Source organism: Sylvia atricapilla, chromosome 7, assembly GCF_009819655.1.
Source record: "Sylvia atricapilla isolate bSylAtr1 chromosome 7, bSylAtr1.pri, whole genome shotgun sequence".
Lineage (NCBI taxonomy): Eukaryota > Metazoa > Chordata > Aves > Passeriformes > Sylviidae > Sylvia > Sylvia atricapilla.
The window spans coordinates 7,787,000-7,814,112 of NC_089146.1; the positions used below are offsets into that span (position 1 = coordinate 7,787,000).

The 27,113-nt window shown below is 42.8% G+C and overlaps 1 protein-coding gene across 5 annotated transcripts in view; it reads left to right on the top strand.

Annotated features, from left to right (window-relative positions):
• The first annotated feature begins 2,445 nt into the window (after positions 1-2,445).
• Positions 2,446-27,113, top strand: part of MFSD6 (major facilitator superfamily domain containing 6) — a 28,783-nt gene continuing 4,115 nt past the window's right edge. For 3 of the 5 annotated variants that reach the window (XR_010743975.1, XM_066322529.1, XM_066322532.1), the window contains exons 1-6: positions 2,446-2,592; positions 10,610-12,200; positions 17,139-17,236; positions 23,509-23,670; positions 24,235-24,333; positions 26,126-26,406. Coding sequence is in view for 4 of the 5 variants with exons in the window: in XM_066322529.1 (XP_066178626.1) it covers positions 10,657-12,200; positions 17,139-17,236; positions 23,509-23,670; positions 24,235-24,333; positions 26,126-26,406 (2,184 nt within the window). In the remaining variant the exon portion in view is untranslated. Of the gene's footprint in view, positions 2,593-4,810; positions 5,026-5,164; positions 5,356-10,609; positions 12,201-17,138; positions 17,237-23,508; positions 23,671-24,234; positions 24,334-26,125; positions 26,407-27,113 lie in introns of those variants that run through there. The other 2 variants (XM_066322530.1, XM_066322531.1) reach the window with 2 other exon arrangements.

A 27,113-nucleotide genomic window follows, 5' to 3' on the forward strand; every position in this document is an offset into this window, starting at 1 on the left:
AAGACTGCTTTGACTAAAAATATTTGTTATAAAGATACATTCAGACAATTTGTGAGCGGTGCAGCAGATCGTCCATTTTTCCTAATCCTCATTTTCACAGCTGAAAGAACTCTCTGAGCAAGTGTAGTAATTTGTTAACAGGCTGCAATCCAGATGTTTACACACAGCCTGGCTGAAAGAAAGAACCACGCAGAGCCCCTACTATGTTCAGTTCTGCCCAGGCTAGAGCAGCTTGTCAGGCTGGAATAATGCTGTTCTGTGCTCAGGCTTTTCACAATGCTCACCTCACCACACTCAGTCGGGGATGGACTGAGCTTTTAAACTCAGTAAGAAACCATTTTATATATATATATATATATGTATGTATGTATGTATGTATAAAAACATTGTCCATCACTCTTTATTGGTCATATTCTGTCCTCTGGTCCTCAGCTCTAACTTCTTGTTCACATACCAGGTTATGCAGCAGGCTACAAAGAAATGTTATGTATTTGGTCTTAATTCCTCTATTCAAAGAGTGTTTAAATATTTATTAAAAAACAAAAAGTTATTTAGGAAATGACCCTGCCACCTCTGACACCAAGTAGAAGGAAGGGGGATGATCACAATGCAAGTACTTAAAAATACAGCTGCAAGAAAAGGAAAAACATAGCTCCAAGCAAGGCTGCAGAAGATGATCACATTCCTATTGTGATGGGCAACAGTGAAGTTATCAGAGGTTAGAGAAAAACTGCTTTTAAGGCTTCAGTAAATGTAGTCTGTGACTACAAAGATCTGCTTTTCCTTTTTAGTTGACAAACAGTGACTGCAGATTATTTGAATTACATGTTCTCCCTAAAAGCTTTTGTAGTAATTTTCCAGAAGAGTCTCCATCAAGATGAAGTAATTTTGTTTGGAGCTTAGATCTGGTTTATTACAGTGACATTTTGTAATAAAACCCCCACTACATGAGCTGATAATTGTCTGTCTCTGAATTCTGCAAGATTACAGAAGGCCTGCACTCCTGGTCTCAGACGTGGTTTCTCTTTGTGGTTAATTAGCCGTGGGGGAGATTCTCAGAGATGACAAGTTCGGAAAATCCTTCCAGAGACAGATGATAAACAAGCCCTCTCCTGCCCGAGGTCATCTCCCCTAGGAAATTCAGCTTTTGTCTCCTGCCTCCTTCAGGAGAAGCCTTTACTGTAGAGGTAGGCAGGATTTTAGTGGCACGCTGTCCTCAATGCCGGGTGAATCCACAGAGACCGTGCCCCATTGGTTTGTGTCTGTGTCAGGGGAACAACCTGGAGAGAGCATTACCTGCCCTGCCAGCTGGAGTCCCTTTAACTTCCATGAGAACTCAAATTAAATAGGTGGAATGCCTGTCGTGCCTCTCTCTGTTCCTGTTCGTCTACCTCAATCACGCAAAATTGTAGTTTTCTCTCAATTTCTTCCCTTGGGCAAAATCATGCAAATTATGTTTTATTCTTTGAAAAAACGGGGGATCCTCCCTCAGAAAAGGGAGGTGCAAAAAAAGATGGAAGTAGTAATGTGTTTGTTCTGTGGTATCCCAGTTAACGATGTCCGCAGTCAGGTCACTGTTCTGGGCAGGAGCTGCTGTCCTGTGCTACTGGGAGAGACGGCCAGTGGAGCTTGCTCACTTTACCGAGCTGCTTGGACTAGGGCCCAGTGTGAACTCTTGTGAAAGAAGAACTCCACCTTTTAAGGATAATCCTCAGCCAGCTTCAAAACCTCCTGTTCGGTTCAGGGCTGATAAACTCCCCAAATCTCTGGCTGGCCTTTCACTTCGCGACTATTCCCCTTCTTTAGTTTAACACCACTGACCTTTTGATATTGCAGCACGACTCAGCTGTTCCTCAGCAGTTACCCTCCCTCCCTTTTTCTGCCTCAGTAACTAGCGTGGGGGGAAGTTTATGTTGTTGGTGTTTTAAACATTTAAGTAATTTTATTTGCGTGCAAGTCTAGAAACTGTTACCGAAGAGATGATGCCAGTGGCCGTGAAAGGCACTACAGTAATGAATTCTCTATGCTGTAATGCGCGTTTGGAACTTGTGAGGAGCAGGAAGCGCTATGAATGTCATTCGGCTGTTGGGGCCCACGAACGCTGCCCTTTAAAAGCAGTGTTTTTAAACGCAAGGCCCTGCCCGTGTCCCGGCAGAGGCGCGGAGCCGGCAGGCGGACGCAGGCCGTGAGCGACCGCGCCGTGCCCGGGCAGGGACAGCAGGGGCAGCCCGGGCACGGACAGCCGGGCAGGGACAGCCCGGGCAGGGACAGCCCGGGCAGGGACAGCCCGGGCAGGGGCAGCCGGGCAGGGACAGCCCGGGCAGGGACAGCCGGCCAGGGACAGCCGGGCAGCGACAGCCCGGCCGGGCCGCGGGGCCCGCGGAGGCGTTGCCGGGCGGGAGCGCGGCCCCCCCGCGGCGGGGCGGGGGGCGGCTCCGTCCCTCCCCGCAGCGCCCCTGCGCGGCGGCGGCGGCGCGGCCCGGCCGGGGGGGCGGGAGGTGCGCGAAGCCGCCGCCCGCAGCAGCCGCGGCGGCAGGGAAGGGGCTGCGATGCTCCCGGCCGAGCGCCCCCCCGGAGCCGCCCCCGGGCGAGGTGAGTCAGCGCGGCCCCGCGGTGCGCGGGGGGCCGGGCCGGCAGCCGGGGCCGCCCGGCGGGGCGCCGCCGCCTCCCCTGCCCGCGCTCCGCGGGGACCGGCCCCACGGGGCGGCCGGGGCCGGCTGCGGCGCGCCGAGGCGCCGGGAGCCGCCGGGCTGGGGAGGCCGTTCTCCCCCGCTGTCTGCCCCGGCACCGGCTGCAGCGCCCTCCCGGCGGGGCGGCGGGCCTCGTCCCCGCGGCCGCCGGGGATGCTGCCGGTGGGCCCGCGCCGCAGCTTTTCCCCGGAGGCGTTTCCTGCCGAGCCGGGGCCGGTCAGCTGCGCCTCCACGGAGCCGGCCGGTTGTGTCAGCCCTGACGGCCGCTGTGGAGGGTGCCGGCCCGCTTCTCCCGAAGCTCGGCATCTGGGTGGAAGCGTGCTGCGGCCGAGCCGTGTTAATGCCCCGTTGCCCTCCCCGGTGACGGGGTCGTAGTCCCGGAGGTGGCCGCTGGCCGGGCCGTGTCCCGCGGGAGCTCCGGCGCGGGCATCCCGCACTTCTCCTCGCCGCCAGCATCCAGGCGTGGCGTTACGCGTGGCTGTCACTCGGATCCAGAGCCCTCACATCCTTAAAATACCATGGGGTTTAGTAAGCGGCATGTCGGTTGCTCGTCTGTTTATTGCAACAAGCGTAGGAACAGCTACTTATTTAGGAAGTCAGTGCTGAAGGTGCCATAGCTGCTACGGATGCCTGTGATGTTCTAAGTTAGAGTTTAAAAATCCGTGTCTGTTCAGCAGCTCTAAAGTTTTAAGAGCAGGCTCTTTTTCAGATGCTGTGTTAATGAAAAGTGCAGTGTTGGGGAGTGATAGACTTGGACTGATAAACTAAGGCAGAAGAGAACAGCTGAATAAACATAGCACTGAAGTATTTCAGCAAAAACTTGCTCCAAACATTATTACATTACTAACATATATTATATCTTGTTGTCCACTAGTTAGTAATGTCTAAAGAAAGATTACAAAATGCTAGTTTTCTAGGTTGGTTATTTTTTGTGTGTGTTTTTTGTTTCACTGGGTTGAAATAATGGACGAAGGTGACATGTATTTTGTTGTTTGTATTCTGTGAAGACTCATCAAAGAGTAGGAGAAAAGAAAACAATCATCCCTTTAAGGGTAGTATTTGTGGTAGCTGCCATAAATCCAGTAAAAGTCATAAGAAAACTTAAAAAAAAAATTTGAAACAGGTGGAGTGAAAATAGGAGAGTAGGAGCTGATGATATGAGGAGCTAATGGGAGGAAGCTGTGGTTTATCACTGACGTACTGGTACTAGGGCATAGCTTGCATGCAGCCTAAAATTCATCTTAATCTTCAGCTACAGTACAATGGGCCTGAGTTTATATATCTGTGTGGGAAATTGTGAGCTGGGGACGTGATCCGTCTGCAGATGTGGCAGTTGTTCCCAGAGGCTGGAATGGCCAGGAAGGCCTTGCTGTGTTACAGCAGACCAGGACTGCTGCTGCTGCCAGGCTCGGTGGGGCAGCTGGGTGCCTGTGTCCCTCCCCAGGGCTGGCTGTGTGTGCTCCTCCGGGGCTCTGCGCACTTGCCTGGTTTGTAGCTGAAAGCACACTTGGAAATTACCATCATTAATCAAGTGTAAACCTTGGAGGCAGATGACAAATTGAAAACTGGTTAAAAAAACTGGAGGCCAATACCAACTAAAACCAAACTCTTTAACAAATAGTGTCTGCTCGGACCTCTTAATGAGCACATATGAAATGGAAAACAAGATTGGAAAGTCCTAAGATGTGAATTTGATGTTTTTTTCTTTAATAGAAGAGGATTTGTAGTATTCTTTAATATTAATACTAGCACTATTATAGCAACTTCAGGCTTATCTTAAGTGCATTAAACCCATTATAAACCTGATCTTGACATATTTCAGACATACTGTTATCTCCCAGTCTAATTGACTGAATGTGTCAATGTTTTTATATCCATATTGAAGAAGCAGCAAAACCTATAGCCCAATACATTAAGTAAGTGCATATCAGGAACACAAAATAAAGCAATTTTAAGTGTTAAGTGCTGTAGAACAAGGTGGTTTCACGTTCATGGAAACCTTAATTATGTTGGTTAATATTACAATGATTGTATCTTGCTTTACAGTTGAAACAAGTACATTTCCCAGCACCAAGTTAATTCACTCTATGTGATTTACTTCTGATTTTATAAATTCAGAGTCAGGTGTTCATGCCGGGACCTCACAGGAGGAGCTGCTTTCCTTTAGAGAGCAGGGGATGGTGTGGGGCAGGTGAGCCAACCTGTGGGAGTTGTTCTGGATGGCTTGGCAGGGAACAACCCGTCCGAGGGCTCCGCCTGGAGGTTGGCTTATCTGGGAGAGGCTTGAGAACCTGATGCAAGAGTGGATGAAGTCTAGGCACTTCTCTGTCCTGACGTAAGTTGTTTGTATAACATTCTCCTCCTTTTTGGCATGAATGCAGGTGACAGCGCCAGGCTGCTCCTTAGGGGTGAAATGTGCCTGAAAATGGAAAACATGGTCTATTATTTATGCATTATATATTATATATTATTGCAGTGGTGTCTTGTAGGCCTGCTGGATGCGGGGCTTTGTTGTGGAGGCACTGCACAGATACCATAGCAGAAAGTCTTTGAACCCAAAAGTTTTGTAGCTTGGATCTGTGGGACTGTGTGGGGGGAATCTGAGGAGGAGGTAGTGTGCATGAGCTGTGTGATGGATCCACTCATGGCAGTTCACCAGAGTGAGGTGAGCCTCCATATGATTTTCAGGTCTCCTTCTCTAGCAGACCTGTCCTCGATCAAACAATACTTAGTGACTTTAAAAAATAAAAGCGTTTTGAAGAAACGTGTTTCCTATTAATGGATTTTAAAATGTTTGTATGAAAACTTCATGTGGACTTGAATGTATTTGCCACAAAGTAAGTTTCCTAGTCAGTGAAAGGCTGGAAGGGGTCAACTAAAATGCCATTCTGGCGGCTTTTGATTTATCTGCACAATGCAAACAGCCAGCTGGCCTGCTCTGTTCCTGCAGCTGCATGTTGTTTGAGAGATTAATTGATCATTTTTGTTCTGAGTGTGTTTTCTGAGACTGTATAAATATAAATCTTCTCCAGTGAGTCGTTTTGTTAGGTATTTAATGGGTTAAGCATCTCCTGATTCTTCACACTGTCTTCTCATGAGCTGTCACGGGGTTTTTTGGCGATTTGTCTTTTAACATTCACATACATCCAAACCCAGATTTTGAGTCTTTGCTTTGTGACTCTTAATTGTATTTTAATTCTCAAAGCCTAGTGAATGGAATATTTATGCTGAATTAAACTTTATTTTAGAACAACAGTACACTTTCACCTCGAATCTAACTTTGTCTTGGTCTGCAAATGAAGTTTCAATGCCTGGGGTCTGTAAGTGCTATGGTATTTTCCCTGAGAGGTTTAGGGATTTGCTACCCCAGTCTGATCTCTTGACTGACTTTTTGAATTTGAGATTCAGTTCAAAGCAAAGCTGTTTCTTTTTTTTTTCTCCAGAGTTTTGGGAGAAGTGACTCCAAGGGGAGACCTGAGTTCTTAGAATACTCTGTTTGTTTGTTTGGTTTGTTTTCTTTGGTTTTATTCTTGTAATGTCAAGTTGTCTTTAGATTACCTTTTTATCCTTTCTGATCTGGAAATCCAGTTAATTATTAGGAGAGACAAACTAAATGAGGATCGATTTAAGAAATAAAAGCAAGAATGCCAAGAAGATAGTTAACTAAATGTAGAATTCCCTCTTTCTACCTACCTGCCAAAGAGGCTCATTACAGTCATTAAAATGACCACTGCATGGTCATCACTGAATTTCTTGGGACAAATGGTACTTCCTCCATTCCCGGGACAGCTTCTTAAAGGTGCAAGTCTGCAGGGAAGTTGTTGTATCTGTTTGCAGGAGAGGACAGGATAAAAAACATATTCTAGATGTAAGGGCTTGAAAGTGGATTTTGCTGGAGGAATAGATATTAAAGCAGGTGACAGCAATCTGTATCAGGAAACTTAGAAAAAATAATAGCCTCTATTTATATATTTTTAAAAATCCTATCTGTGCAAATAGTGAAGGGAGAAGAGCCTTGTGGTTAACAAGTGCATTCTTTGTGTGTGAGGAGAAGCACTTGTGCCTAGAGAGGCTCGGAGTGTGTGATGTCACAGGCCGGTGCCCCGCCGGGGAGAGCTGCCCGTGCAGCTGGGAGTGAGCGCTGTGCGCTCCCAGCCCGCCGCCGTGACACCGCGGGCTGGGGGAATCGGCACGTCGGGTCTCAGTGGGGCTGTTTCCCCTTGTAGCCCTGGAGGGGTGATGGGATGGTGAGGAAGGGCTTAGTTCCCAGTTCTGTAGTGGTTTGGAAATGCAAACCTCTGTCAAGATAAAAGCTCGTTTGTCAGCTGGAGGACCAAAGTGCTTTCTCGCGACACACGGGCTGCTGTGCTGTGTCCTTGCTACGCCTTTTCCCTTTCCATTTGCAGGGCTTTCTCAGGATTCCTGCAGTTCTTTCCAGTTTACATCTTAGGGCTTTCTTATGTGTTTCTGAACCCTAAATTTGGGGGAAATAGCTCCAGCCCGTTACTCCTGTTTTTAGAGTGATGGTACCACTCTGCAGATGCTCTGATCACGTTTGTCCTGGCTGAGCTGATTGCATTCAACAGGCCTCTGCCAGAATGTTTTGTTCTCTTCAAGTGAGCTAAAATTTATATTCACTCTGAAAGCCATCTGTTAATTCTCTTAACCCTTGTTCCTTGCTCCAGTTCTCTGTTGATCATTTTAAACTTTACAGTTTTGCTTGTCTTCTGTCCTCCTATTGTCTTGTGCATTAGAAAAAAAATTTACACAGTAAAGATACAGTATTTGAAGGCAATGGTTAAAATAACCAGTAGATAACTGAGAAGTATATTGGTTTTTCCATCTGTCTAGTTTGCTGCACATTCAATCCCTGACTGGCGCAGGGTTTTTGTCAGTAAAAGGAAAGCCCCATAGGTTCAGGGTTTTTGTAGATTTTTTTTCAGTAACAATACTACTTTGTTAATTTTCTCGGTTTCAGTCATTTATTTTTAGAATTTAAAACACTGCTTAATATGACTTTCAAAAACTTGACTCCTAAACAAACTAGTGATCAAAACAATAAAGAATGCCATATGGCTCCTACCACTCTTGACGCTGTTATATTTCTGAAGAATATATTCTGTATTATTAACAACATTCAGTGGAGCTCTTAGTGTGGGAAAATATTTACTGAAATTATTCTGGAATATACTTTTCATAGCATTCTAACCCAGGATGTCCTAGTCAGAATAGCAGGAGTGGATCTTTTGGATTATGCAAATGCAATGTGTTAGAAGATGGAATCTGAGGCCGATATAAATTATGGAGGGGGGAAGAATATGCAGCAACTGAAGTGTTTAAAGATTAACAGTGTCATAATTTCTTATGTAATCACTATACATACAACATATGAAATGGAAATTCCACTTCAATAGAACAGGGAAACAAAATTTAAAAAGATTGAATACTAAGTGCCCTAAAAGCCTTCAGTATAATTTATATGAAGCCAGATGGTTCAGAGCTCATATATAGAAATAAGCTTGTTTAAATCAGGATGATTTTAAGCCATACTTATAAAGAAGTTGTCCTAAAATACCCACTTGGTTGAGATGTGAGTTCTATCTTGTCGTGTCTGGGGAAACAGGAAATCTATTCTTCAAAGGTAAGTGCTGTAAAGCTCTGCTGTAGCAGGCAGGCAAGTTGCTGTAAACAGATGAGCATATACTGAAAGCTCCCCTTGACATAAGTGGGGCCCTGCACAAGATCTGGAGTCTTTGTTGTCAAAGAAAGGCAAGGCATAAAGGAAACAAGAGCACAGATGATGACTGATCTAATTTACTCATTAGAAGGGCTTGTTTTATGGATATGGGAATGAGCAAAACCCCCACAGTTCTTCCACCTGTCAGGTGGATGTGGCTGGGTGAACCAAAAATTGCAGGAGCTCAGTAGACAGCTGTTGGGTTTTGGTTCATGTGGCTTTTGATGGTAACAGGTAGGAGCAAGAAAATGTGCTTTCACATTTGACTGTTCTAACAACTTAATTAGGACTAATCTTTTGACAGTCGAAATACTTTTTTTAAAATTTAATCAGATTGACTCTGAAGGAACTGGAGGAAAAAATCTTAAGTCTCTGTGTATGTGCTGGCATGGCTTTCATTTACTTCTGACCTTGAATGCATTAATATTTAAGGTTCCAAGATTTGTATGTAGCCTTTTCTCCCTAAGTGAGACCAGAGATCCTTGTAGATAGTATCCCATAGAAATGACATTTAAAAGTGAAAAATACACACAAGCCTTATGAGTATTCGGGAGTTTAGTGAAGGTATTTTTAGACATGTCTTTCACTGAACTGTGTAAGGTTTAGATTATTTTCATGAACTGCTGTTTCTAGAAAATCCATGGCTTCTTGTCAGCTGTTACATATATGTTGAATCAATAGGAAACAATTAATTTAATATACTAGTGAATGTTAGTCTCTTTTCTATTAGCCTTTGTCAGTATTAAATAATCCATTCCAAATCCATTGGCAGTATTAAATAATGATGAATTAGAATTAATTAATTTAAAGGCACTGAATATATTGTTGCATGACTAATTTTAAGGGGATGATATTGTGCTTTCAGGTGAGTCATGAAAGACTTATTTCCTTGTCCTTTTCTACTTGGAATAAAGTGCAGACCTGCAAAAAAATACTTATCATAGAATGATATAATATCCTGAGTTGGAAGGAACTCAGTAGGATCATCCTGTCCGACTTCAAATTCCTAGAACAGGTCCAGATCATAAACTGAGTGCTCTTATCATGTTCATCTGGTTCTCCTTTTAAATATTGGTCCTTGAAAAAGTTCCTCTGTGATAGTAATACTAGTGGCCAAATAGCAGAGGGATAACAAAACCAAAATATATTAAATGTTTGACTTTCTCTCAATGAACATTAGCTAATCTTACTGGGTTAAATTAAAAGGTACTAATAGAGCAAAAATAACTTTCTAATAATGCTTTGGAGCTGATAGCCTGCTGGCAGAGCTGGTTTGTGTTTTTTGAAAATAGCCTTTAGCTAGGCTAGTTTATTGGAATGGGTTGGTTTTAAATGTGAAAGCTTGTTGGTCACTCAAAGTCTAAGGAATGTTTATTTGTTAGTGTTGCCTATCAATTTTACAGGCTCTTCTGCAGAAGATAAGTGCAGTTATTGCTGTATTGCTGTTACCTCCCAGTCCACCTTTACTCAGTTATAGAATTCGGCTTGAAGATACCTTTATAGGACTTGTCTCCATTTCTTCGCTTTCAGGTCTTTGATGCCTTTGAGACAGTTATAGTAATTTTTATCTTAAAGCCCCATCCTAATTCCCACCTCCGTTCCCATTCAGCCTAGAAGCTCCAGCTTCCTATCAATTTCTGCTGGAGTTGTGGAGTGCTTAGAAAAATTTGTTTCAAGGGGAGACTGATGAACCTTTTGAAGGCTATTATGAGGCTTTGGATAATAATTTGTTTTGATGATCAAAATAACCTGGATATATGTGGCTGAACTGCTTAATTACAAAATCATGACTATCCATTGGCACTGGAGGGAATACTGGAAATTAAGCAGTTAGCCTTGGGGGAGAAGAGCCAACTTAAAAGAGAAGACTTGCAAATGCTAGCACTTAATTGCCACAGTAACTCTGAATATATAAGTTATTCTCTCTCCTAAAAATGAATGATGTTTTATTGCACACTATAAAAGCTGCTGTTAGGAGAACTTCACAGAATTGGTCATAAAACACATTTTTATTGATGCTACCATGTACCACTAGTCTAGACAAATGGTCCTCCCCACCCAGGGTACTGCATTTATTCCTCAGGAATGTTGCTTACAAGAAAGAAGCTGTCTTTGTCCTTGATGCATTGCAGATCTGCTCCCCTGTGATACCTTAACCACCTTATGTTTTATTTGTTCACAGGGTAGTTCCTAGAGAGTCCACCAGATAGTGGATGCTTGTGGTAAGCCATGGCAGCTGATGATAAGGTGGCCATTCTAACCGACGACGAAGAGGAACAGAAGAGAAAGTACGTGCTTGCTGATCCTTTCAATGGCATTTCCAAGGATCAAGACTTGCCACCCAATAATGAGTCCCCTTCGACAGAGACAACCACTGTCCCAGATGAAGAGCTGGATTGGTTAGAAAAGCACTGTGTCAAAATAAACAACGATCTTCTGATCTCAAAGGTCTTTTATTTTTTCTTCTATTCTGCATATGGCTCTCTCTACCCCTTGCTGCCCGTGTACTACAAGCAGCTGGGTATGACACCCAGCCAGAGCGGACTTCTGGTGGGCATCAGGTACTTTATTGAGTTTTGCAGTGCTCCCTTCTGGGGAGTGGTGGCAGATCGCTTCAAGAAAGGCAAGATTGTCCTCCTGTTTTCGCTTTTATGCTGGGTTTTGTTTAACCTGGGCATTGGATTTGTGAGACCAGCCACCTTAAGATGTGTACCAAAGGGCCTTCCCCCAGCACATCCCACCAACGCAAGCAGCCTTTTAACAGCAATTCCGCAGAACGCCTCGATGTCTTCTCCACTGACCACAGTGAGTGCTGCATCCCCCAAAGTTCGTGTGAGGAGAGACCTGGTCACTTCCAGTCCAGTCACTTTGGAAACAACAGGGACACCTAATCCCGAAGTAACATTCCTGGTATCTACACAGAGCAATGATGAGGATTTTACCTTGGAAAACAGTACCCATTTGATTTTGACAAGCACCACCCCTAGCCCAGCCTCACCGGGGAACGTGACACTGACCACCACCCCAGCTTCCATCAGCACAAAGCCAATGCCTTCTGACCAGGCTGTGCTCGTTTATGATCAACAAGAAGTAGAGGCCATCTTTCTACTCATTCTGCTGGTTGTCATAATAGGAGAATTTTTCAGTGCTTCCTCTGTTACCATTGTGGACACCATAACTCTGCAGTACCTGGGCAAACACAGGGACCGGTATGGATTGCAGCGTATGTGGGGGTCTCTGGGCTGGGGGCTGGCCATGCTCTCCGTGGGGATTGGCATTGACTATACTCACACAGAAGTTACTGTTGAAGGTCAAGGATGTAAAGCTCCAGAGTACAAGAACTACAGGATCGTTTTCATTGTTTTTGGTGTCCTCATGACGATGGCGTTAATTGTGGCCACCCAGTTTCGATTTCATTATGCGCACTTCAAGCAAGATGAAAATAAGAGAAAAGAGGTCGAGATCTCCCAAGTGGACAGAAATGCCTCCAATGAATCTTCAGATAACACTCCTACCAGTATGAGCCAGTCACAGTCTTTCAGTTTTTGGGACCTAATTAAACTGCTGTGCAGTATCCAGTATGGCTCCGTGCTCTTTGTGGCCTGGTTCATGGGGTTTGGATATGGCTTTGTGTTCACCTTTCTGTACTGGCACTTGGAAGACCTGAATGGCACCACCACTCTCTTTGGAGTTTGTTCTGTGCTCAGTCATGTGTCTGAGCTGACTGCCTACTTCTTCAGCCACAAACTCATTGAATTGGTTGGTCACATCAGGTAAGATGGCAGCAATCGTTAAAGAGCTATACAAGAAATGGTGGCTCTCAGCCTTTGTGCTACAAAGTGAAACTCAGGCTAGTCCTGCTCAGTTATGTGCTCACATGATGGATTTTTTTGTTATTTTAAGAGTTGGAAATGCTTGCTTTGCATTTGAGTTGCACGTTAGTATGTGCTTTGTGCATGGAACCATAACCTTTTGCAGATGGTGCCACAAGATATCCTTGTTCTCTGATGCATCATTCTGTTAGAGATCTTTACAAATTGCCACCCACTCAAGGGTTGTCTTGACATACAAATACCATTAGTTTTTCAGTTTTTTGTCCCATGAGTAGCAGCATTCTGCAAATGTCCTGCTTTAGCCTGGTTCCCTTTGCAGGGCAGTTCATTGCCCCCACAGTAGCCTGGAAAGGTGTCAGCTGCAGGCTGAGAGGGGAGAAGCTGAGCTGAGGAAACGAGGTGAGCACCTCCTGTGTACACGGCCTCGTAATCAGACTCTGGGTGTTGGCAGAATGAGGTTGCAGCCTGACAGTGTCACTTACCAGTTCAGGGCTTGCTCTCCTCCTTTAGTTGCAGCAGTGTGTGTCAGCTGTGAAGTGAGATGGCTGCAGGGCTTGTCCTGTTGTTTTTGCCTTGTGTCAGTGAAAGCAACTGCTCCCAGCATATTAGTGAGCACTGGTTTCCAGTAAATTCAGTAAATTGACTTAATTTCCACATATTCTAAATCCCTCTACTACTCTAAAAAAAATGCAGGGGAGGAAAGACAGGGAAAAGCTGAGTTAATGAAGCTGCAGAGGTGGAGTTTTTTGTGTTTACTCAGGTGTTCTGTGCATCTAAGCACAGAGCTGTGTGTTGTTAGCATTATATCCTTTCCAAATGCCCAGTTTATAATCATGCAGTCATTAAGATGCAAGTATTTTGAAGTTGTTTGCACTGGGGTTTTTTGTATATTCTGTTTTAGGGTTTTGCTCTTTGTTTTGCCTTTATTGGGATGAATATTTTTATTCATTTGACCTCTACTAAAAATGTTTGAGATGCTTAGCACAGTAATTTGAGAGATTATTTTAAAGATGGAGTTCTTTCTTACTTTAAACTGAGGAGGATCTCTTTACTTAGAGTCAGTCTTAATCTCTGAATTTGACAATAATTAGTAAAAGAAAATGACATCTTGCATGCAAAGCCTGGAGGAAGGATATGATGATGGAGGAGTGGTGAGAACAGATCAGAGTCTTGATAGCTAAAGATAGCTTGGGTATGCTCTTTCAGTGTATATTATAGTACACAATTCAGGCTTAGGCTTCAACTAAAGAAAAATGAAAACCAAGAGTGGTAGGATTGCGAATAAGATGAAATAAAAAGGATGGGAGCATTGGCCAGTGAAAAGAAGGATGATGTATGTGATTAGCTCCTTTTTGTTTTTTGGCACTGCTAAGCCTGTGAAGCCAGGATTGGATCAAGATTAAATTGTTTAAATACTAATCCCTATTTGCTCTGAAACACCATTTTACATACCTACACCTGGGAAATGCACATTAGTCATATTTTAGTGTTATCTAATGCTTGCTTGTGTTTAGTCATCACAGTTTGAGGTGACTCCACCTGGTTGTCTGCCGCCTTGTACTTTCTGAACTTTGTGTGTTTAAGAGGAGGCGAGCTTTTTTCTTTTTTTTCCCAAAGAAAAGTGGATAGGACTTCATAGCTCATCTTCTTTGACAGTTCTGTATATGTGTTGTCTGCTGCCTCCTAGTGCAGATAATCATTTTCCTAATAATAAGAGTCAGTAGCCTCCAACTCCATATCCTTAGCCAGAAGCATTTGGTGTTGATATTTTATCTATTTTTTAATGGATCAAAATTCCTTTTTTTTCTGAGTTGTTGGACTTCTAGATGTAGATATTCTTTCTACAGTATTTGAATATTTATCATTCAATTTTCCTTTCTGTGCTGAGTGTTTGAAGACAGGCATGAGTACCAGAATTGCATGCATTGTCACGGTAGCAGGAAAAAATGCTGTTGAATGTCCTTTGTAGAACTACAACAAAACAGGCTTTACACCTTATCAGACAGAAGCTCAGTTTCCCTTTTCAAGTCTTATAAATCTGTTTCTACCATTGTACGTGGTGGCATATAAAACCCTCATAGCAGTTTGAAACTTCTTATGTTTTTACATTTTTTTTAAAACTAATGCTCAAATCATTGTCCGAACATTTTACGCATGACCGTATTTAATATGTGCTGATTAAAATGCCCAGTTTCTGACTTCCTCTTTGTACACTTGTGCTTCTAGTGTTTCTTTGAGAGGCTATTAGAAAGAAATTCTTTATTGTCAGGGTGCTGAGGCCCTGGCACAGGTTGCCCAGAGAAGCTGTGGGCTGACCCATCGCTGGAAGCATTCAAGGCCAGGCTGGATGGGGCTTTGAACAACCTGGTCTCGTGGAAGGTGTCCCTGCCTATGGCAGAGGGCTTGGAACTAGGTGATCTTCAAGGTCTCTTCCAACCCAAACCATTCTATGATGATGCTGTCACAAAAAAAATGTACAAAACTGGTTATGAAATATTTAGACCCCACCTGGTGTAGAAGCACTCAAAACTGCAGTGACTTAAGAAGATGATGTCAAGCTCTGAAAATAACTTCCTACTTGAGGTTAAGCTTGGATGTGTTTGTCTGACCACAGTCCCAGCACGCGAGTTTTTTATGGGAAGCAGAGAATTGTAGTCATGGCTGTAAACAGCTTACACTCCTTGATACAAATATAGATTCAGTGCTTTAAATGTTTAACCTGTGAGTTGAGTATGGTATGCATATAGGATTTATAAGGAATATCTGTATATATTTTCCATTTCCATCAGGAGCCAAAGTGATTATTATAAATGCATTTTTGAAGAGAATCTGTAAATACACAAAAGTTTTTGTGTGATGTACCTCTCCAAAACCATATTTATAGAAATCTTCATGAACTGTAATTTGCCTAAAATTCTGTACATATATTCTAACAAATTAAAAGGTAGGATCTTACTAAATTGCTGCTCTTGAACTCTGAATCTAAATGTTTCTGGAAATGTAACACGTTGGAAAAACACAGGTAGGTGAGTGGTTAGTGATGATGGAAAAGCTCTGAAGCAGGAGGAGGTCACATCTCTGGTCTGCCTGTGCTAGAGAACAGCTGAGATAGGAAGACAGTTCATAGTGAACAGATGAAGTTTTTGAATGACAAAATTGAAAATAAGCTGTCTAGAACTCATCCTAAACAGAGAAGTACATCTGTACTGCTGCTGAGGAAGAACGAATGTACCTGGTGAGGCCATTCCTTTGTTTTCCTGAGAGTGTGCATCACCCTGGGCCTTTCTAGTAGGGGAATGAAGACAGGAGCCTGGAGACCTAGTGAGTTTGGTTACCTTTTGAGGTCGATGTGTCCTAATACACTTCAGAAATGTGATTGTACATAAGAACTACATTAAGTTGCGGCTCTGAAAGGAACCAAGTTATTTCTTTGGAGCAGAAGGCATTAATTAAAGGATGAGATGAAATTTATGATTCACAGGACAAAGAACAAGTTTGTTCTCATTATTGTATAATAGTGAACTTTTCCATGGCTTCCCATGTTTTCTTCCTTGAATGCTTGGACTTGTGTTGCCTAAAGGCAGCTTTGACCAGCTATTCATGGACCTCACATGTATCTGGAAGCAACGAAGCTTGGTTTGATGTATGACTGAGGGGGGATGACTTCCTGCCAGCTTGCCCTCCTTGTTGAAAGTAAATTCAAGTTGTTATGAAATGCACAGGCCTTTTTAAATATCAATGACATGATGAAAACTATGGTACTGGATTTTTCACTGTCAGCATGTATATTTGAAGACCTCAAATGTTGACAAGAAGCTGTGTTTTGTGATGGCATCTCACTCTAGATTTTCCAGTGGCTCTGTAATTAAATCTTGGTGTGCATTTGTAGAAAAACTAACTGAAAAGGCAGCACAAAGAAGAACGAGCCCTTTCACAGGATCAGTGCTTCACCTTAATTATCAATTCCATTTATTTCACTTATGCCAAACCAAGGTTCAAACAACAAGCCCTATTTGGACAATAAATTATCCTTGTCCTGAAAAAAAATCTTTAAAGGTTGCAATAGTGCCCTTTCTCAAGCCGTAAACATGTTTTCAATTAAGTCTTTGTTTCCCAAGATCCATCTCAAAATGAGAGGAAGATAGCTGGATGAATGAGCACCCCAGAGGGAAGCTATGCTAAATCTAAAAACTGGAAGGGAAGAGTCATCAGATTAAATGTGCAATGGGAAATGCACAAATAGTCTTTGTATTTCATTGTTTAAAAGCTGTTGTAAGAGCTTTTTTTTTTCCCCTCAAAATTTTGAGATGCAGCATCTGCTGCTTTTCAACAGGATGGCTAAGTTTTATCCTGAGGCATGTTGTTATAAACCATATTGCTTCTGTGGGATGTGTTTTAGAGTAGTTCTGAGCAGTTTGCAGATACTGGAACTATAAACTTATATTAATTGGGTTAAAATTAATTCCTTTAATACAAACCTGCTCCAGGCTTTCATTCAAATGGCAGAATGAATCTCTGGATGATTAGAAAAGAAGGTTGTTTGGAAAGGATATTGAATGCACTCAGAAATTCTCTCTCTGAAACACAATCCCGTTTAGAGTGTGGCATAGAACTACAGAGCTCAGTTAAAAGCTCAGTGGGTTGGCTGTCTCTTTGATTTATTTTTTTTTTCCTATGAGGATTTTGAATGTGTTGAATGGGCAAGAGGAGAGTTTATGTTTGGGTGTAGGATTTAAAAGGCTGTATTTTGTGTTGAGCAAACGCTTTAGACTGGCAAACCGTATGCATGCAAATAGCTTCTAAATCAGAAAGCTATATCATAATATAGCAGAAAGGGAAAGTGCAGACTATCCTGACTTCTCTCTTTATTTCCTTTAGAGTGCTTTATATTGGCCTTGCCTGTAATACAGCACGATACATCTACATCTCGTATCTGGAAAATGCCTGGACTGTCCTTCCGATGGAAGTGCTTCAAGGTAAGACCTTCCAGCACAAGATCAGGTGCTGCCATTTAGCTTGTTTTCAAGTGAGCTATGCCTGAGTAAAAAATCTGGTATTACTCTATTGTCTTTGACCAAGATTACCCCAGAAGATGCAGGTTCATGAAACACATAAACCATTACTGTTTATCCTGGGAAATATTTGACGTCAAAAGGGTGGGTGTGCATTTGATTGTGCACAGTTCTCTGTTTATTCAAACAGAACTGTGTGAGACCAACACACCCTTTAAATAAACAAAGAGACAGAAGCACGAACTGGCTACACACCTACTTCAAATCCTGTTTGGTGATAAATGTGAACTTCATTAAAAGCCAGAGGCTGCAGTCCTTGAAAGGATGCCGCAAAAAGCCCTCCAAACATAGTCTGGGTCGTTCTGTCTCTGTTAAAATATTTCAGTTTTGCAGTTCCATTGGTACTTTTAGATTATAAAATTTTTGTTTTAATAGCTAGAGCAGAAGTTCTCTCAATAGCTTTCTCAATGCTAAGAGAACTTCTTTAAGAGACATGCCCTTTCACAAACTTATTTACAAGGACAGAGGTGTGGTCTGTTGACAAGTAACTTGAGTCCTGTTTTCAGATCCTGTTGTAGAAGTCTTTAAGAACTTCATTGCAGTGTGAAAGAATACATTGTTCTTGCTTAGTTTTCAGGACCTTTTTTGTGTCTTTGTGGTTGGTACCACTTCTCAAAACCTTGAAAAAGTGGAACTGTTTTACTTTCTGTTTCTTCAGTATTTGAAGAATACCATTTTTGACCATCTTTTAAAAGCCAGTATTTTAGTTTTATACAATAATATTTAGAAATTTTTCCACAGATTTTACTTAAAAGTTTTATTCTTCTGTGTGCAGCGTAACCATAACTTGAATTTAAATTAACTTTTTCTACTCTACTTACAGAAGCCTTTGTAAGCTAGACTTTGAGTTACAAAATACCATTAGAGAACAGTGAGTGGATCTCTACATACCCAAAGAGATCCATTTGTGTCCTGGCTCCTTAACCTTCCAAGCTAACAAAAACAGTTTATCATATTATAATTGCCACAACAGCTACCTTCTGAATTTTGTTATTAAAAAGCCCCCAAACCACAACTATTGAATTGATGCTTCACTGTTCATACCAAACGTTAAAATAGGAACATGTTGTGTTTAAATAGGAACATGTTAGAAAGAACCTGAAGAATGAGTATGTATTATAGGTACTCAAACCTGCTCAAACATCTAAGGAAAACAAATGATGAATATAAAGCTTTGGATGTTGCCTTTTAGGTTTTAAAGATACCCCACATCAAAATTTAGGAAAAAACCCTTGTGATTTCACCAGGAGAGCCATAAGTTTGTGCCTGGAAGGATCCTATAAGTCTTGGCTGAAAAAAGGATTTTCTTTTACTTTGAATGTGGTTTTTATTCTGCTGAAATTTCAATATGAATTGCACAATACGTAGGTTTGCCTTAATACAGCAAGGCTGTGAGGGAGTGGTTTTGATGGGGGGTTTTGTGTGGCACAATACTGAGCAATTGAAATTTGAAGAGAAAAATAAGGACCTTCAAAATAATACTTTGCCATAAATGTGTCTGCCAGATGTTACCTTATTTAGCCACTGTTGAATCATGGGCTCCTTGGTTAATCTGGCTATTTGCAGTTATTTATAGTCAGCAAATGAGAGAGCTGAACCCAAACCAAACCCACGCACAGCTCCCCCAAGCCAGCCCCCAGGTCTCTGTGTTCTGTGTGCTCTTCTCAGCCTGCATCACACGTCATTTGTAGGTGCCTCATGTCCATGGGTGCCCCATGTCTAACCACTGCCACTGCATTTGTAGGATTCCAGTCATCTCATGCAGTGTTGCCAAACTGAGGATCAAGGTTATCTTTTTAGAAGTACTGTTGACTTCCTCCCCCTCCTTTATTCATTCCCTTCCTGCTCTTACCAGTTTTCATCTTTTCTAGAGTTGTTATTTTATTCTGCAGCAGTTCCAAGTCCTGTTTCTTTGGGCTTCGCTTTCTCTGCTACATAACCACTGTATTGTCAGTGACAGTAAGAAGTGACACCTTAATGAAATTTGGGGAGGCGTAAGCTCTTACTTTAAGTGAGCTTGTTGACAGAGGAAAGCAAGAGTTTGTAGCTGTTTTCTCCATGTGAGGAATAGAAGTATTGAAGACCAGGAAAACAGTAGATTGTGTACAACACGTGGGCACCATGTGGGCTATCAAGTTGATGGGTCTTTGAAACCCCTCGGTGAAGTCCTTGTTCTAATTGCGCAGAACTTTTTTCCAGGAAGCTGTTAAATTCTGTGTAAACTCCAGTTCCATCAGCTCAAGGGGCTTTAAGGCTAACAAAAGTTCTGGTTGACTTCTGTATCAAATTTGTTTTTCTGTTTAATATGTTTCTGCAATACAAGCGGGATTATCCCCATGTGCTATTGCTGAAGGGCATGGAGACATTTCTGGGAGATGACTCTGCAGACTGCATCTATTGATTGTAATAAGAACCATGCTGTGTTCCAGCTGCTGTTTGTAGCTGGGATGAGGACAGCTCTCATTGCATTGCACTCTCAAAGGAGTAAATGAGGAGATTTAAATTCACTTCTCAGTTTAAAGTTTTCAGCCACTATGCTGTATTGCACAGGCAGTGTATGAAAATAAGAGCTAAGGCTGAATCTGTAATAACTGAAGATTTCAAGACATCCTTGTAAAGCATATATATCTAAATATATATTCCACACAAGCAGTCTTGTTCATGTGACACTTAGCAGATGAAGTTTTGGTCTGCTAGTTAGCTGCAATTAATTGTTCCAGGGCAGTGGTCCAGATTCTCTGATAACAGCTATGCTAGCTCACCAATTTGCATGACAGGAATGTTTTCTAAATTACAAAACTTATCTTGTTAACCTGAAAATGAGCTGTTTTCACCTGGCAGTTACTCAGCAAACTCTGAAACAAGTACTATTCTAAGAAGTGATTTCTACTGCTGTTCCAGCAACACATTTATGTCTAGAGAGCAGAGTTTGGCCTTTGACTGACAGTAATTATGATACATACTTCTCGTGAAAAAAATTTGCATCCCCAAATCCTCAGCTCCTGGTTTATGTATAAGTTCTCCTAAATTCACTAAAATTACAAGCATCACTCTAGAGTTGCTGCACTTGTTGGAACTTTTGTGCAGATGATGAAATGGTGGTTAGTGGTTTTAGCAAATAATGTCACAATATATATAGTGAGCAACTTCTTTTAAAAAGAATTGTGGTTAGCAGTAACAGTAATCCATACCAGACTTCTTATGTAAGTTGTGGTAAAAACTGTTCCAAATAGTCACTGTAGTATAAATAATTATAATAAAATCACATTAATAATGTACACATACTAAAATAGAAAAGCTGTGCTTTTAAAGGCAAGTGTAGTGAGCTGATTTAAAGGTATGGATTTGTTTTCAGAAAAACTGAGAACACTATGTTCTAGTGGGGCTTTCACTGCTAAAGATGAAAGCACCCAAGAACCTGTTGGTTAAGTTGTGGCCTTTTGTGTTCAAACAAACTCAGTTCAAATAATTTCTGATGTGTTTTTTATTTGCCTGTCTTTAAGAATTGATTTGACTCCTAATAGCTGCTAAAACTGCATGTTTTATTTTAATTTATGGACTTTCTAAACCAAAACCACTTTACCTATTTTAAATTAGCTCTGCTTTGTTATTGGGCCAGCTCTTGGTTGCTATTTGCAATGCATCCATGGATCTGCATTAAAGAAAGTAGAGACTCAGTGAGTTTTAAAACTCTTTAAGCTTTTTGCATAGAAAATCTGTGAGTTTTAAGGCTGTAAACTATAAATGGTAAGCTAATACAGACACATTTTAATGCAAGCTTTTTGTTTTTCAACACAATGATGTACTAATACCAAAACTTTGAGAGAGATATATACATACATATATATATATTTGTATAATACCCAAAGCTTGAGGAATTTGGGGTTTGATTTTGAGTGAATTAGACCTGTACAGCCTGGTGGAGATCTAGCATGTATGTCTGCACTACATCAATTTCATGTAGTGCTATTTCTCATTTTACCTAAGCAAAATCCACATTATTCTGTATTTTATGAAAATGTGTTTTCTTGTTCATAGGAGTGTTCAGCCAAAATGCCTAAGTAATTATTGATTGTCCAACTGTTCATTCCTAAGTCAAGTGTAGAGGACAGAAACATGTTGACTGAATCATCAGTTGTGCCAATATTTGTTTAAAACTGAGGCAGTAGAGCCTAGGCATTGGTAAACTGTGATGACTATTTTTAATACCTCTGAAATAAGGAAAAAATATTCCCACTCAATCTGAGGGTGGCAAAATAGTTCAGGCTTATTTAATGTGTGATGAACTACAAAACTGTTTTGTTTTTCTAACTTCTCCACTACCGTGCCTTTTCCTGTCCTGTTCTTCCCCACTCCACACAGGCCCCCAGGCAGGTGCTCCAAGGCGAGGGCTCCACCTGCAGCCAGTCTCCCATGGTGATGGTCATGTGCTGCCCTTCCCTTAGCTCTCCTGCAGGGGGAAAAAGGGTTCCCAACCCCAAATCTGCCAGGCACCTGCCAGACAGACACTTGCATGGTCTCTGCTGGGGGCTGGGACTGCTGTGGTGGGGCCCTGGTTGATGTCACTGAGGACTGGGGCTGTCCTGGGGCCATGGTTGATGGCACTGAGGACTGGGGCTGTCCTGGGGCCATGGTTGATGTCACTGAGGACTGGGGCTGTCCTGGGGCCATGGTTGATGGCACTGAGGACTGGGGCTGTCCTGGGGCCATGGTTGATGGCACTGAGGACTGGGGCTGTCCTGGGGCCGTGGTTGATGGCACTGAGGACTGGGGCTGTCCTGGGGCCGTGGTTGATGGCAGTGAGGACTGGGGCTGTCCTGGGGCCGTGGTTGATGGCAGTGAGGACTGGGGCTGTCCTGGGGCCGTGGTTGATGGCACTGAGGACTGGGGCTGTCCTGGGGCCGTGGTTGATGGCAGTGAGGACTGGGGCTGTCCTGGGGCCGTCCTGGGGCCATGGTTGATGGCAGTGAGGACTGGGGCTGTCCTGGGGCCGTGGTTGATGTCACTGAGGACTGGGGCTGTCCTGGGGCCATGGTTGGTGGCAATGAGGACCGGGGCTGCTGTGGGGCCGTGGTTGATGGCAGTGAGGACTGGGGCTGTCCTGGGGCCATGGTTGATGGCAGTGAGGACTGGGGCTGTCCTGGGGCCATGGTTCATGGCAGTGAGGGCTGGGGCTATCCTGGGGCCGTGGTTTGATGGCACTGAGGACTGGGGCTGTCCTGGGGCTGTGGTTGATGGCACTGAGGACTGGGGCTGCTGTGGGGCCGTGGTTGATGGCAGTGAGGACTGGGGCTGTCCTGAGGCCGTGGTTGATGGCACTGAGGACTGGGGCTGCTGTGGGGCTGTGGTTGATGGCAGTGAGGGCTGGGGCTGTCCTGGGGCCGTGGTTGATGGCACTGAGGACTGGGGCTGTCCTGGGGCCGTGGTTGATGGCAGTGAGCATGGCTGCTGCAGCAGTGGGTGTAGCGGTGGCAGTGCCCATGCAGGATGCAGGCACAGCAGGCACAGGGCAGGATGCAGCCACAGCCAGGAGGAAGACACACTAACTCTGCCTCTCAACAGCAGCCATGGAAAACAATGTCTTTGGCCTGCCTTGAGGAGCTTGTGTGCTGTTCTCATCTGGACCATTCCATGCTAAATGCAGAGTGTGTTGATGTTGAGTTCAGAAAGAGTTTGCTGGGAGGCTCTGGGTTTTTGCAGAAAGTGAGAAGGGCAGGCGGGGATTAATTCTTGCCTCTGATGCTGTTTGGATTTTCTGACCTTTGTGCTGTGCCTTCAGTGTGGCGGTAAGGAGACTGCTGAGAGGCATCAATGCTTTTAACTGCCTGCAGCTTGTGAAACTGGGACTGTATTCCAAAGGCCCTGGGTCACTACGAAGGCACAGGGAATCTGGCAGAGAGACTTGTCTGCCCAGGGACTGTGTCTCCAGAAGAGAAGGGAGGTCATCTTAGAGGGAGAAAGAGCTTTTGGCAGGCTCTGCAGAAGGAGTTTTCCTGTCTCTCTGACTTGGTTGCGGGTATCACATTACCAAAAGCTGATCTGTACTTCACAGACGTTTGTCACTGGAGAGGTTTTGTTGTTTTTTCCCGTGTTCTCCAGCTGCTGAGTGCAGTTGCTCAGCTGTTGTGTTGGCACCCCGTGGCCCTGGTGCTCCTGACCATGTCTCGTTTCCCCAGGTGTCACACACGCAGCTATCTGGGCAGCCTGCATCTCGTACCTGAGCGCAGCCGTGCCTCCGGAGCTGAGAACGTCGGCACAGGGAATACTGCAAGGCCTCCACCTGGGGCTGGGCAGGGGATGTGGAGCCATGGTTGGAGGGGTTCTGGTCAATTACTTCGGTAAGGAAAAGTAATATTGAAAATTTTAATTTTATTTATTTTGGTTTTACCCAACTATCAGCTTTAAACTTATTTATGCTGTAGGTATTGTTATACCTTCAAGAGTTACATGCTTTGTATGGGTCACATGATCATAGAACTGCTCAGGCTGGGGAGGGCCCTGAGATCTCCAGTCCAGACCCCTGATTAAAGCAAGGTCAGCACTGCATTCAGACCAAATTGCTCATGGCTTTGTTCTGTCAGTGTTCCAGATTGATTCAATATGTTACGCCCAGGTATTTTCATTATTGTGTCGAATACCCCACCTGATCTTTAAGTAAGATGAATGAATCCTTTGTGAGAGAATGGGCTGATACTATAAAGCCTCTCAATGAACAAATGAGAATCTAATTACTTGCTTCAAAATCCTTTGCAAAGCCTGTTGAAGAAGTGATGGGGGAGGAAAATGTAATGAAACAAGCTAATAAGAGTCTACATGGGCAATATATAGCCAAGAAGCACATAATGCTGACTCATATTAAGGAAGTAGGTTCTCAATTTAGAAAAAAACCAATCTCATTACAGGTCCTGCTGCCACATTCAGAGGAATAGGGATGGCTTGTTTGGTGATTCTGCTTCTGTTTGCACTGATCCAGTGGATGCTCGTTCCTGATGAAGAAGAAGGTAAATGTTTGTGTCACAGAGACAGAATTATATGTTGTGAAAAAAGATCTCTCTGTAGCTGCTCCTGTAGCTTTACTTTTGTATGTTTGGTGTCCTTAATTGGATTTTGACAAAACAGTTCATTTTCAAGTGGAAAGTTTTTGTCCTGAGCAATGAAGAAATTGAAGTGGTACGCTGCTGCTGTAAGAAGGGCAGCATTGAGTTCTTGAATGTCCATAGAAGGAAAGCATTATATATTTTGCTGCCTGTATGTCCTCTTAGTTCTGAGAATCCCTTAGGTTAGTCTTCAGAGGTGTAGTGAGTCATTTCACTTGCATCAATTCTCTAAGGTCACCTCGATCCCACTTTGTGCTCTCATGTTCTGCCAGTTGAAGCCACCTGCAAGAAATTGTAAAGGTTGCTTCAGAGAACACAAAATTTTAGGGTTTTTTTGCTTTTTTTTTTTTTTTTTTTTTTTAACTTGAGATATTTCCCCTCTGATGGAGCTTCAACTTTTTAATCTCTACCTTTATCAGTAAATGCTAACCAGAAACTAAATACTGTGGAGTTAGGTGTTTACCATAAATCTAATTCTTACAAAGACAGTAAGACTGGCTAACTGTGATAAGTCATGAATTTTTGAGCTGCTTTTTACTCAAATACTTTCCAGTATGAGCTTTGAGTATGAAATGAAAGTTTGTTTTCTTTAGCTGGAATATTAAATTACCTAGTTATCAAGCTGCCTGTACTGAAGTGTTCAAATATGTATTTTGCTAGTATTTCCTTCACCTGTGTTCAAATGATAATGGCAAAAAAATGGAAAGGTGAAAAGGCTTCCATTTCCCATTGGCATTCAGTTAATGACACATTAATTTACAAAAGGCCAGTTTATTCACAGTGGCCTTATTCTCTTTGTTTCTGTCTTTGGTTTTTGTTGAATACACACTACCCATTTTAACAGTGTGTATGTTAATTTTAAGTATGACAATAATTAGGGTGCTTTCAAGCAGACCAGTTGGATGAGTAAAATTAAGTATATGGCCAAGTGTGTGCAGGATTAGTCTCTTCATTTCTTTACTCCTTGAGAACATCCAGCCCTTGCTTAAAATACCCAGTGCTATCTTGGAGTTTGTAAACAAAATGTAATTTTATAATTTTGAAAAAAAGATATTTTTAATCTGTAAAATATTTTCTTTGGAAAAGAATTTTTTTCAAAGTTTACAGAGTATGTTTTTATAGAGAGCACACATAGCTATTACTGAAAATATCCCACAGTTACTAAAAATCTGTTTAATTATTTTTTGTATGAATACTCTCTGGCTCTTCAAGATTGTAAGGCACATTGAGATTGTAAGGCACTTGGCAGTCATTTTATGGATGACATTTCAAGATAGCTATGAAAACTATTACAGTTTATTGGAAGACCTTAGATGTAAAGGTCTTTCGATAAGCTTTTTTCCTTTACCTGAAACTCTTTGACAGATGCTTTGTGTCTTCCAGTGTGTCACTATGCTTAATTCTTGTCTCACTGACTGCATAACTGCATAGTAACTATTTGCTGGGAACAGCTGGAGTTTTCCATTCTCCTCAGCCCCCGTGCAGTGGCACAGCAGCCGTGCTTGTCAGGCACCAGCCACATTTCCCATACCAGGCTGTGCTGTGTCTGGCTCCTGGCAGTTCATGCCAGTGCTTTCAGGGCAGTGATAACCACAGTGTGAAAGCAAGAAACACTACATATTCATTGTCTGCTCCAGGGGTTGGGGTTTTTTCAGCTTGTTGGCTTTGCCAGTGATGCTTTTGTTTTAAACTTCAGAAAAGACAATGCTGGCGGAAAGGATTCCAGTGCCTTCCAGTCCTGTTCCCATAGCAACTATTGACCTTGTACAACAGCAGTCGGAAGATATCATGCCTCGGACTGAGCCCAGACTCCCTCCAAAGAAAACTAAACACCAAGAAGAGCAAGAGGATGTGAACAAGCCTGCCTGGGGCATCAGTTCTTCTCCATGGGTCACCTTAGCTTATGCTGTCTACCAGATAAAAGAGATGGTGAAACTATCCAAAACCAATCCAGTTCCTGAGAATCAGCCTTTACAGGTAATCTTCTAATGCTCAGGAAGTTGTTATGTAGTTTTAGCTGCTTTCAAACCTTTATAGCTCTGAAAATCTGTTAGTACCTGGCAGGTATTTTCTGTCAGCTTGTAATAAAGCTGGACTTGTGATACAGTAGTTGAAATACTGCATGAAATAGAGTTGTTTTTTATGTATAATGTAGCAGGAATAACTTTGCAAGTAGTGTCTTCCTGGAGGTGGTAGAAGAAGAGACGTAGAAAAGGACTCTGTTTTACAGACTTGGATATATTTGGGTTCCCTTTAAATTTACATTTCTTTTCATATTAGTTGGAACGTGCAGGTTATGCATTTTGCAAAATTTACAAGGTGATAATTGAACATGAAGATGCACAGCTGCTTAACAGACTGTAACATTATTTTTATTTAGTTTTTCTTCCTTAGATGATGCTGTCAGACATTTACATGACTGCTGCGTGCCAGACAGCTACTGATTTGATACAAAACCTTCTTTTCAAATGAAGTTAATCTCTTTTTTACCTAGAGTTACACCAGATAAGAGCCATCCTGGGACTTAAAATACCTGGCGGCTGGTGCTTTCTGTGCACCATTACCTTCTGTTCAGTCTCCCCACAGAACAGCTTGCAATAGCTGCCTCAGTGGTTGGATGGGCTTGGATCTTGACTTCTAGTGCTCTGGGCTGTGCCTTTCTGCCTGGAGCTGGAGCACAGTGC